General features: G+C 36.3%; 1 protein-coding gene across 1 annotated transcript in view; it reads left to right on the forward strand.

The window, feature by feature from the left end:
- Positions 1-12,180, forward strand: part of LOC144434301 (MAM and LDL-receptor class A domain-containing protein 1-like) — a 38,731-nt gene extending 26,551 nt beyond the window's left edge. Inside the window, exons 28-40 of the mRNA XM_078122753.1 lie at positions 1,540-1,786; positions 2,712-2,852; positions 4,116-4,460; positions 4,585-4,716; positions 5,103-5,258; positions 5,453-5,610; positions 6,093-6,300; positions 6,820-6,966; positions 7,684-7,728; positions 8,706-8,802; positions 9,066-9,117; positions 10,059-10,103; positions 12,079-12,180. Of these exons, the coding sequence (XP_077978879.1) occupies positions 1,540-1,786; positions 2,712-2,852; positions 4,116-4,460; positions 4,585-4,716; positions 5,103-5,258; positions 5,453-5,610; positions 6,093-6,300; positions 6,820-6,966; positions 7,684-7,728; positions 8,706-8,802; positions 9,066-9,117; positions 10,059-10,103; positions 12,079-12,180 (1,875 nt within the window). The remainder of the gene's footprint in view (positions 1-1,539; positions 1,787-2,711; positions 2,853-4,115; positions 4,461-4,584; positions 4,717-5,102; positions 5,259-5,452; positions 5,611-6,092; positions 6,301-6,819; positions 6,967-7,683; positions 7,729-8,705; positions 8,803-9,065; positions 9,118-10,058; positions 10,104-12,078) is intronic.
- The last annotated feature ends 1,322 nt before the right edge of the window (positions 12,181-13,502 follow it).

The raw sequence follows: 13,502 nt of genomic DNA on the forward strand, positions 1-13,502 counted from the left end.
GGACTGACAATTTTCTTTCTTTCAGTCAGTCAGTCAGTCAGTCAGTCAGTCAGTCAGTCAGTCAGTCAGTCAGTCAGTCAGTCAGTCAGTCTGTCTGTCTGTCTGTCTGTCTGTCTGTCTGTCTGTCTGTCTGTCTGTCTGTCTGTCTGTCTGTCTACTCGATATCTCAAAATCAATGCATCAACTCTAATGAAACTTGCTACACATCTTATGTCTTTTTTTGTAAAAAGCCGATCTATAGTAATTAGCCATTTGAATAATTAATTATTAATGATCGAGATTATATTTCCAGAATGCAAGCTTTGAACTCAATATAGTTTGATACAGGCAAAGACAAGAATAAAGCGCTTGTGCCCTGTAAAGTGTGGTAATTTGGTTTTTACTGTTAATGACGTATTTGCATACTTAATGATTTTTGGTAGTTAGGCAATATCTTATAGTAAATATGTCGACCACGACAACTGCACATGTCTTTTTGGTGTGGTTTTGTTATTCAAGTGAGTCAAGGGGTAAAAAATGCTTCATTATGATTAATAACACCTCTTGGTCGATTGGTTTAGCCCACCATCTGCGCATGCTCCTCGGTCAGTGCTTCCTAGTCAGCTCGCTTCTTAGCCAAATTTCTTAGGGAAAATTTGTAGTTTATCGCTAGTAATATAAAGCTTGCAGATACAGTTTTTGATTTCAATGAGTACTTTGCAAAATTGATACTTCCTGGCCATTGGGCAATATCTTTGAACATGTTAAGTTTCACAATTGGTATACTTCGACTCGTACATTAATGATAAGAAGTGACTAATATAAAGCTTTTTGGTTTTCAGTTACAGACATATGGTACTGTCATCAATTATGCAAAACGTCTATTCAAATTAATACTATATGTATAAATAATAATGTATACAATTGTGTCAATGTATAAATTGGTGATATAGATTTTAATTTCAATGGATCACTCGTATAATCATTTAACCAATTAAAAGGTTATGTCATGTAGGGTAGTGCACAATTTTGTATTCTGACATTACATGTAAGAGCAACAATCTGAATACTTGCCTCTACGGACTTCATTTTGTTTACATCTGGTATTAAACTACTTTACTAGTGACTTGGAATATGTTCTCACAGTAACTCGTGTTTGCTGACGAAGAGAACTAAATCTTTAAAGCAATGTCACTTGTTTTTTCCGCAGTTATTCGAATGGTTATTAACGGCATCAAATGTCACATTTACCATACTTACTGTAAATCACAACCTGCCACGACGTAAGATTAGCATTTTCCGTTATTAAACTACTAGGTAGGTTAGGATATGGAATTGGCATTTTGCTGTCCATTTGAACTCTGAAACACTACTGCACTTGGCATATCCTAGTAACAGACTGTATGGATTCTATGAAACGATACAGCATTTGACATATCACAGACTATATTAATTCTATGGAACACTGCAATAATTACCATATGACAGACAATATTAATTCCATCAAACGCAGCTACATTGAAATATCACGGACTTTATTAACTCTATGTTCATTTTTAGATTGTCATAGAAGCAATGGTTGGGAGTAGTTACCTTGGCGACATTGCCATAGATGATCTTACTTTTTCTGATGGTTGCATGAAGGGTGGAAAGGTTCCTGGCGAAGATACACAGCCACCACACCATGATACATGTGACGACGACGCTAGAAAGCTGAGTTGTGATTCTGGTGATGAATGTTTTTATACGTGGGAGAGATGTAACTTTGACTATGAGTGCAGTGATAAATCAGATGAGAAGGGATGTGGTAAGTATTGCAAATATAAAACTATATGACTTATAGTGCGAGTGATTTTCGTGTGTGTCGACGTCAGAATTGGATCATCATGTTTTCTAAGGGAGCCTTCAATAATTACAGAAGGGGGACCGGGGGAATTAAGGGGTGGGTGATTTTTTTTACAAATCGGTTCTTGGGGATGGCCATAATTTGACAAAATGGAAATTATGTGAGAGTAATATTTTACTTTGACTCTTGTTTGATCTAACTTTGCATTATTTTGTGATTTTGGCATGATCCACTCCTACCAGCGATTCCAAATTCTACTGCTATCACATCCCACCACTGCCACCATTATAAAGTAATGTCTTAACATATCAGTGAATTAACTGTTAGTTGTGGTGTGCGGGTTTCACAATAGGAAAGGGGGAACAGTGTGGCAGGATATTGGGGATAATGTGGTGGCGTGGAAATGTTGACCTTGGTCTTGAGTTTGTCAGTTGTGCGCTCATTGTGGAGATGATGACAACCATCCCATATAGTCTTTGGGAGTTCTGGCCTTCAGCTTAGCCAATTACATCCAAACCTAAGCATTGATCTAATACAAATACAAACGCACTGTGGTGGTATATTGGGAAACAACAATTGCCTGTAAAAACTGAATGTGCGTTGGGATCTTACTGCAGAAAAATTCGCTGTCACTAGTGAGATTAGAACCCAGGACCTCCTGACTACCAATCTTGAACTCTAACAACTATGACAGGAGGAGCGGTGTTAAAGATGGTATTTTTTAATTGAAATATTTGCAACAGAGGGTCAATTAAAAAAAAGTGAGGGAGGGTAACATTTTAGCACAAAGGACCAGAGAAAGGTCACATTTTATGCCACAGACTGGGCCTGATTTCCCCGACCCCCCCTTGTAATTACTAAAAGCTTCCTAATGACATGTTTTTAGGGACGAGATGTGACTTTGAGAATGGACAATGTGGATGGGAAAACGTCATTGGCAGTCAAGTAGAATGGGCTTTAAGTACAGGTCCTGCATACACCATTAACTCTGGACCCGATGTAGACCATACTTTAAGCACAGCTGCAGGTAGGTTAAAACCACCTTCAAATTGAAAGATGTAATTGAAAGTATTAAAGAACATCTATTCTGTTCATCTATTTCTGAATGATACATGTGACCATTTGTATTTGAGTCAATTCCAAATTATATAATATCCTATACAATGGTTTACTTGGATCTGATGATGCATACAAGAGCGAATGAAGATTAAACTAAGCTGCTGCATATCCAACGTTCAATAAAAAGGAATGGGCAAAAATGGGAAGGTGGCTGATCAGTTTTTGGGCCATAAACATTCTGATAGTTTGAAAGTCTTGAAATGTTTTGCTCTTTATTTGTGATTTTTTGGAGCCAAATTAAACTTCATTTACGAATTGCACATCCGCAACATTCTTTCAGCTTTGCTATAACAAAATACACCTCATAGCCAGATAATATTTACTGCATAGTATAATTGTCTAAATTCTGGTAATTTACTACCTTATTCAAGTATTATAAGACTTTAAATTATGTCTATGGTATGATATTCTATAAGCCTCTAAATGGCCTCCTACATTGTCTTATTTTCAAAAATGTTGTCAGCTTTGGAGGTGTCTCTCCAATCAGTAGCAATCACGGTGATAATTGTCTTTCTCCCAAACAAGATGGAAAGTGGCTGACTAAGTACCTCCCTGTATAGGTTATACCTCATTATCAGACATCTCCTTATGCATACATGTGTGTGAAATCCACATCCTTTGTAAAGCTCTCTCGTTTGGACTGTTATTGTAGTTGGTTATCACTGTTATTTTAGTATATCATTGTACCGTATAATTTTATATCTCCACTGTAGAGGAGGTGACAGATGGGTGGCTAAAATAATTCTGGAGTTTCATTTTGCGGGTCTTAACATGTTTGAGAGGAGAGGGTCTGAGGAGCTACAAAATTTGTTTAACCTTAAATTGTGTACATTTCCTAACTGTAGAACTGATGGAAATCGATTGTCATACTGACAAATTGCAAGAAATAAAATCAAAATGACTAAATAAGTTCCATATAAACTCAACTTGAGATGTTTTGCAATCATTATATATGGATTGTTTTAACATACTTGTCCAACATTGTAAAAAAAATCGACCTATCTACCCAATGTGATGTGTTAGGTTGCCCGTTGAGCAGCTTTTTTAAAAAGATTTTCTGGCCTTAGTCACCAAGAAGTAAAATATTTGAGAGGGTCTATATCTTTTTTGAAGGCTTGTCAATTATTCATCAGCTGCAAGTGCCACGTGCATTTTTATACCTTTACATTAGGACACTTCATGCTATTCAAATCCTATACAAGGAGTACATATCTTGGTCACACTGGTTTCCTGAAGACTCTACCTTATCAACACAGTGGGGAAAATTGTCAGATGTCATTCTGGTATCACCAATATGGTTTGACAATGGGATCAATGGATGTTTACCTAAAATATGCCGACCATACATCGTCCAAGCTGTGGAATATGGTTGGTGACCAAGGCAAAATGTGGAAAAAAGCGACAGTGAATATTGGAAAACAAGACGAATTTTCCATTGTGTTTGAAGGTGTACGTGGTAGCAGCATCTATGGAGATATTGGCATTGATGACATTGAATTCATAAATTGTTACGATAGTAAGTTTGCACTTTTAAACTTTGGCATCTTTCTTTTTCAGAGCGATTACGTTATGTCCATCTCATTCATACATTGCACTCAGCGTATACAGAATTGAATGGCTGCTTTATTCCTTAATTTCAGTGTATTATGACAGGCCATGTGATCCTGATACGGAATTTCAATGTGTTGGTGATAAATCATGTCTACCGCTTAAATACTACTGTGACTATGGTCCCCCAGACTGTACAGACGGTTCTGATGAGGAACAATGCCGTAAGAATGTACCACTTTTGTTAGTGTATGCTTTATGTCATAATGATTTTCATATCAACTATGCCCAGGATCAAATATCAAGCGATTGAGGAACTGTTATTGTTGATTTGGATGCCACACACACTAAACAATAATGTCGACCCACGAGAAGCGGGATAGAGTATCACTAAACGTTGTTTGTATATGTCCAATTATTCTAACTTCATTGTTAATCATTAGAAATGTCCACTGTGACAATATCACTGATACTTCAATCGAATTCAACCTTCGCGATATTTGTCTACTGTCATACGTTTCTGCATCTTCTTTCGTTTTAATATAATTATTTAGGTATCCAATATTGTTTATAATTTTGCAATTTGGCCTTGTACTTTATGTTGCATTAGTTGTAAAACCTGGAGATTGTCATTTTGATGACTTTGGTAGCAATGGATGGTGTTCATGGGAACAGTATAATGATGATGATTTCGACTGGAGTTTGAGCAAGATGACACTTGCAGGTCCTGCCCATGACCATACAACAATTAATACTACCGGTGACAGTAAGTGTCCAATGTCTACTATTTCTGTATACACATGATGATTTTGTGAAGAAGTTCATATGCAATTAGTATGTCATATGTTAGTGTACTACAATCTCATTCTCCTAACGACCCCCTGGGTATTATATTTTCGTCTGTAATTAATTGTGGCATCTCAAATTATGATTATGTTGAAATAACTTTTCTTTTGGCAGGCCAGTTCGCTTATACTGATAGTTCGACATATGAGACAGGTGCAATGGGACGAATATCCACTCCTAGCAATAGTATGTTTCCAGCTAGTCGGGATCTTTGCTTTATTAGATTCTGGTATTATATGTATTCTATAGCTGATGGAGTGGGTACTCTAAAGGTATGTATCACATGTTATCATGCTAAAAAAAGCGCTTATACTTTAACATTGAGTGTGTATATTGTATTTCGGTGCTGAAAGATTTTTTGAGTACTGTATAGACTCTTGGAGAGTTTCTAAAAGTATCAGGTATTCATGTTCGACATGAACATCGCATTAAGAGATACAGATAAATGCTTTGATATCCAAATCTGTTCTTTTTTCAAATGCGTACTTACGTTTTTTCCTCGCTCCTGACTTAAAAAAACAAATAAATGTATTTAACAAAAATGCACACTAAGGACAGTTTCCAAGCAATTCATAAGTAAGCTTACAGTCATGGTAATGTTGATAATTGCGATCATATCTACCACCACCACCACCACCACCACCACCGCCACCGCCACCACCACCACCACCACCACCACCACCACCACCACCACCACCACTTCTTATAATCAATTCCGGCTTAACTCTTCTACTAATTTGCTTTGACAATTTAGCTGTATACAGAATCTAATGAAAGAAGTGCGCAAAGATTTCTTATGTGGCAGAAACATAGTACCCAAGGAGATAGATGGAATTATGCTAATGTTGTGATTGGCAATACTCACTCGTTCAAAGTCGTATTTGAAGTTATCATGGGTAACACAAACGCGTCTGACATTGCAATTGACGATGTGACGTTTACGGAGTCTTGTTTACATCCAGGTATGTTATCATAATTCTAGTCGGTAGGTGTAACCTAAACTGTGTAGATTAATAGTTACCAATACATTTAAACTTTGCACTCCACCAAAATACTTGGATAATTCCTAGCTTTCAACCTTAGTCCTCAGGGGTCTTCTTCAGGGGCTTGAAGTCAGTTTGCATTATAACTATCGTTAAAGGCATCTTTAATAAAACAAACTAAGTAAAATTGAGCCTGTAGGCTAACCATTCATATAGAACATGGATATGTACCTGAACTCACCATTGCACGTGTTTTATCTGTGTAAGAGCTCAGACCACTATTCCTATAGTAGTCTGAGGTAAAAGTAAACAAAACGAAAGATACACTGGCAATAAAGGTGTTAAAGTCTGTTGTATCCGCATTGTAAGGGATGAATGTGTAACTATTCTGAAATGAGACGACTCTGAAGCATGCACACTTAGTAAAATGTCACAGTCCCTAAAATGTTTGTAATTATTATGCTTCATGTGAGTTTTTTTTTCATTTGTTGTCCATAGATAATGATACACTTGTCGGAATTTGTCGACGAAATCATCTGTATTGTCCTGGTGACGGAGAGTGTATTAGTAAGGAACTGGTGGATGATGGAGAAGTAGACTGTCCAGCTGACTGCTATGATGAGACGGAGTACCGTAATCACTGTGGTAAGTTACATAATAAGACTCAGAAATTAAAAGTTGGACAGAAGTACTGTATAGATATGACTACGGTGTGCAGTCTTCACTTAATTGTGACCATGTGTAGTGACATTTTCATTTGTGATGATCGTTATCACAATTTTCACTTTTATTTCATTTATTGAGCTTTTACTTTAGGCATGTAGTCCATAGAGGTGACTAACACTTATAAACGTGGACTCCAAAATCATTTTACTGCATTTGCAATACGACTCCAAGAGATATAGTCTACAGCGTATCATTATGAATCGTTCACATGCTGCCAGCCAGAAATAGTAATATATACTGTAACCCTTTCGTGAATCAACATAAGACGTTCTTCCTCGCGTACTTGTGTAAGGGAGCCTTCAGTAATAACAAGGAGGGGGATCAACCCAAAAGTATGGCATAAAATGTTACCCTCCCCCTAGTCCGTTGTGCTAAAAAGTAACCTGTATTTTCTAAAATATGGCCCACCCTAGAGGACCGATTTGTAAGAAATGGTCCCCTCCCTTAATTCCCACCCCTTGTATTTACTGAAGGCTTCTTAACGTCCGTAAACATTGTGAGGCAATTAGTAGATAAATACCTTTCTCATCGTACTACATTTATGTACAAATTATGCATTCATAAAATAATATTTTAAATTAATGTCTGTTCGATGAGAATGGCCTCTTATAACTATCTTTTATATTAATCATTTAGAGTTGTTGACACCAATCCCTACTGAAGGTCCACCTGCTACCACGAGTAAGTTGCCTTTTATTCTGAAAATTATTGGTACTATATTGTCAGTCATATAACTTTTTTTTACATCACTTTGCTTTAGAAATTAATATATGTTTACCAAACACAACATGTCCTCTTGTCTATGTGCTTGGTGATCAATGTCATTGTGGTTGTTTGTCAGCCTGGTTGTCTTTAGACCCTTCTTCTCTGTGTTTCTTTTAAAATGATTCTTCCTGAATACATAAACAACATGGGATTTCAAAGCTAGAGGTTTTCTAATAGCTACCTGCAATAATTCGTAAAGTGAGGTTTTCTTAAAATATCTTTCACAAACTCTGACTAGCAGAATATTGATGGATGGAGACTTTTGCTGACGCTTCATTTGCCAGGTTACCTGCTACAAGGACTCTAATATGTTGGAAATTTGACGTCCATTTTGTGAAAATTGGCTGTATTTATAGTTGAGTGTGTATACGGGGAACATGCATGTTCATGTAAGGCACACAGCAATGGAGGATAGGACAAAAGGACAAGAAGGTCGACGTATTCTCACGAGAACCTATTGTAAATGCATATGTAGCACGTAGCGCGGAAGTCATGGTGGCGACTAAGACATCGATTGATAGTTAATTTTATGACGCGCCTCGGTATATTTCAGGTATAGGAAAATAGGAATATTGAAAGTATTACCAATGCCATATCGCAAAACCCAGACCAATCTTTACTAGTGTATTTACATAAACACTTTATCCATCTTACAGCTCCCTACGTTTCTCGTGTGAATTTGGCAGGTCTTACAGTGGTCCAATAATTGTCAGTAGATAGCTACTGACCGGAATCCACCCTGCCATATATAACTGTATGCCCCATCTTGTGCTCTGAAATTGTCTTCTCTTACATGCTGCCCAACAAAAGATGTTGAAGAGTAATCTAATGAAATTCATGTAGAGGTGATCGTGTTAGTGTCGCTGCTCTAATAGTGTTTATTTTCTCATCAGGTGTTGGGGTTATTATTGGTGGTGCGATTGGAGGCTTGGTGTTTGCTGTTCTAATCATAGGTGGAATTATCTTTGGAGTAACATATTTCAGAGCAAAGTAAGTAACAAGCTACCTAATACATTTGTGATTACTTCATTTCGTCACTTGGTGACAGTGTATCTGGTTGTACTAGTGATACTATTTCTACTTCACATCGTCAGGACCTTGTATATGGTTCAGTTAGTGATACAGGGAATAATCCATTTTGTGCCCAGTACACAGAGAAGTCTTCAGGGGCGTCTCGGTAACAAACACCTACTATGATAAATCATCATAACTGTTTCAATTTGTAATTATTTGTCTAACATTGCTTATTTCAGGACTAGTTCATCATTTAGTCTTTTTAACTCTGGAAAGCGGTCAGAGGACAAGGTTAGTAGTCTCATGGCAGTTTAACTATTCAATGTAGCACTGGCGGAAATTGACAATTTATTTGGTTACAATTACAGAAAGTTTGTAGTAGGCAGTAACAATATGTTGCCAAGAACCAAATTTGCGGAAACCAAATAAAAATAATGTTACAGTAGTTAAATTATCATAACCATGATTCTTTGCTTTAGTAACACTCAACATGTTTGAATAATGTCTCTGTGTAGAATTCACAACATAAGTTGATTGACAGAGTAGTGCAACTAAATATCCCAGACTTACAATATTGTGACGACTTACAGCAATTCCAAAGAAGGAGAAAGCAACGTTTAAGTTGTTAGAACGGTTTTGCTCCTAAATATAGGATAGTTAGATGAGAATTACGTTGGCAGAACTATTGATAAAGCTGCTGATGTACTAAATACAAATACCACATTGTGTGTACTCTAACACAATTGCTAGTTACAGTAACTAAATAAATAGTCCACACTGTGTGTACTCTAAACACAATGGCTGGTTACAGTAACTACATACATAGACCACATTGTGTTTACTCTAACATAATTGTTAGTTACAGTAACTAAATACATAGACCACACTGTGTGTACTCTAACATAATTGCTAGTTACAGTAACTAAATACATAGACCACATTGTGTGTACTCTAACATAATTGCTAGTTACAGTAACTACATACATAGACTACATCGTGTTTACTCTAAAACACAATGGCTAGTTACAGTAACTAAATACATAGACCACATTGTGTGTACTCTAACATAATTGCTACTTACAGTAACTAAATACACAGTCTTCGCTGTGTGTACGCTAACACATTGGTTAATGACTGTAACTGAATTCATAGACATCGACTAACGCAATTGCTAGTTAACTAAATGCATATAATATTTACTCTAACACACAAATCACGTTTGTATATTTTAGGTGACAATGAGTGATGTCAGTGATCCGTATGACGTTTCAATAGAGGTAAGTCTAGTGTCTAGATTTTGTCAACCTTTCAGATAACTACATGTATGTTAACCATCGCTCATCAAAGAAATCATAGTCAAAAATGAGATGGAAGGAAACGCACAGATTGTTACTAACTGTATATATTTAACGCAATGCCTAGTATGTAGCCAATGCCTTAAATTGAAATATTACTAACATCGCAAAAATTACAAATATTTGGAAATTTATTTTATGAGGTGTGATTAAAATTAAGATTACCAAAGTCGAATGGCTCTGCAACATACGATGATACAGTAACGAACGCTTTTACTTATGAGAATTATTTAATGTATTAATAGGTTGTTTAGAGAGTATTCAGTAATTATCAAGGGGTGGTGGGTGAAAACCAAAGTCGGGTCTGTTTCATAAAGTATTATCCTCTGTAAGTTATGCTTACCCTCAATTTCATTTATCTAAAAGATGACCCTCCCCGTTGAACAATTTACAAAATTGAAATGCTGTCAGACGTGAAAAGGAACAAGAGTCCCAGAATCAATGCCAAGGACTCGATCCCACTGCTACCACCAAACATAATTTTAATGGCATTGCTAAAGTTGTTTCCCACCACAGCCACATGGTGGGTTCGCAACCAACATTATCAGATCGAGGTTAACACACCCCATCACATTATTTCCAATATCTTCCCTCACTGTTCCCTCTCCACTCCTGACACACCCACTCCTCTCGTCACACCACAAACTCAGACTTCTGTAGTGGTCTGAGCCACAACTAACAGTTGTTTCACTGCATTGCATGATTGTCAGCAGTTATTTGACTGATATCTTTTGGTACAATGGTGATAGGATATGGTAGTAGAGGGATGCCACAATCACAAAATAATGCCAATTTAGATATTATGTTTCAAAGTAAAATGTGACCCACCGTTAATTCCATTTCAATCTACTATATGGCCTTCGCAACAACCGATTTGTAAAATGCATCCACCCCATTCCCCCTGCCCTTGTAGATGTAGAAGTTTGGACGTAACCATTGTATCGTTAGGATGTAATCATAGCATGATATAATGTAATCATATCATCGTATACTACTAAGCTGCACTTCAACGATACCGATGCTAGTAACATCAGTGTCCACTTGTAAAGATAGCATGTTACAAAGATCTACAAAGTACCACGGTATTTTGATGTTCTTTTAAAACAGAACTTTCGATGGTGATTATTTTTTTTTTTAATTAATTAATTCGATGGTGATTATAAAATAGTTCCAATGACATGAAATGTCTTGTGTTCGTTCAAAAAATAAAGAATTTGTTTTTTTGTGCAGTTAAGCAATTTGTGCTGTAATTTCCGTCTGTTTACAACTATTTCATAATATGTCTTGGGTATCAAACAACTATTCAAACTATGTGGAACATTCGCATTCGTAAAAGGATTTAATTGCTTTAAAAATGTTGTTGTCGTTTTTAGGAAAAAATTCATATCATTTAGCAGAAAATGAGACACTAGTGTCGTCTACTATTCTAAATGTGTATGGAAAACGGGACAAAATATGAGAAAGTTAAATTTCCAACTCCTTGCAAAAGTTGGAAACTAAATGTGGAATCCGTCAAAATGCAAGTAGTTGAGACTAAATACGAGACCCAATGACAAATGACATTAGAAAGTTGATCAGTTATGGTAATGAAGTCATTGATATGCTTCATACGATAATTTATAGAAGAGGAACTATATGCAGTCTGGTATTCTTAGTATGAACCTCAGACCACCAAACAACGGACACTCTCCCAAGTGATTGTTTTAAAGGTGGAACAGGTTTGGCCTTCCTTAAAGTATGAATATTCAAATGAGAAAAGCATGACTGTGCTGATGATGTAGTTGGAGTATTTATAAAAATATCCCATTCTGTTGATTGTTGGACATTGATATACAATACTGTCATTTCATATATTGTGACATGTATGTTTCTTTTTCTATTTCAATTTCTCTTACAGAAGGGACAAGACGCATATGCCGTAGACAACCCAATGTACGGTGGGATGGGTATAGGCAGTATGTCTCCACCCAAGTATAATGCACCGGAGGCTAACGCCTAGTTTTCAAAATCATTGGCAGTTGTGTAAACGACAAAGCAAGGTTTAATCATATATTACTTTTATATTCAGAGTTTGTATTAGACAAGAAGCACTATCTAGTTTACACTAAAACTGTAATATCTTTTTTGATATTGACATTGCAATTTCTCATTTTTGTATTTTCGTTATATAAAATTTTTATCTTGCAAATAAAAACATCATAGTGTGACAATACAATTGGACATGACCTATCAATGCAGCTTTGACCATGGTTGATATGTTCACATCAATAGCATTATCAAATATCAATATTTCTTTACGCAAGATAACTTAGCCAGTTTTGAACCAGTTTTGAGGCGCTGATGATTGATTGTTTACATCAGTTCAGTCAAATTGGTAATTTAGTACACAAATATTTATGTTTCATTTGAGAATAGATCCGATTTTCTGCCTAGAGAGGATATAAGATTTTAATGAAGGTATAAATAGTTCTGTTTGTGACAACTTGTGTTTGCTTTAGTGGAAGGGTGTGTCATAGAATACAACGAATCAAACAGTGTACCTCATGACTCAAATTATCACGCATATAAAACAAATATGTCAGGTAAAACAATCAATTACTGTGTTACCTTTCAATATCAACTGCCCTGTATATTTCTTATGAATTGTAGTCAATAAACGGAATTAGATTAACTGCAAATCAAAGACAGTGTTTACGTAATAAATACACGGCATGACAATATTTGGAGGCTTGATACTATTACATATATTACCTATGAACCAAATAATTTATTAGTTATCAAAGTCACCACACATCTAAGTACTATCTAGGATTATTGTCATGAGTGTAAATATAATTTTGTAAGAAAAACTTGGATTCCACCCAGTTAGCGGAACTAAGGTAGAGTAATGTAAGAGATATCGGCTAGTCATTATATAAACACCAGGGCGGCAGCATCCTTACATTGTAATGACTGATGGATATGTTTTCTATACTTCAAGCATGGTAAACTGCGTCTTTGGTTTTTAATTTATTTTTTACTTACTATCCTCTCACTTGGAATGTTTACATCTTGTCTCCATGGGGACCAATTGGAGTCTCAGCCAGTGTTGTGTATCGAGTTTCTCTACTATTGATGTGTTCGTGGACACGACATCTTGCTAAGATCATGTGAGAAAAAAGCTAATGTCGTTCCACACCAGTGGACTCAAACCCATACCCCACTCAGACTCTATAACCCCGGCATCGTTTTTGGTGCGCAGTCGCGAATTAACTCAGACTAATAAGATTTATATATTGGCACATCTCCAACACCCAGTTCCACGAGATTACTGGATAACTT

The sequence above is a fragment of the Glandiceps talaboti genome, chromosome 4 (genome assembly GCF_964340395.1).
Source record: "Glandiceps talaboti chromosome 4, keGlaTala1.1, whole genome shotgun sequence".
NCBI classification, from domain to species: domain Eukaryota; kingdom Metazoa; phylum Hemichordata; class Enteropneusta; family Spengelidae; genus Glandiceps; species Glandiceps talaboti.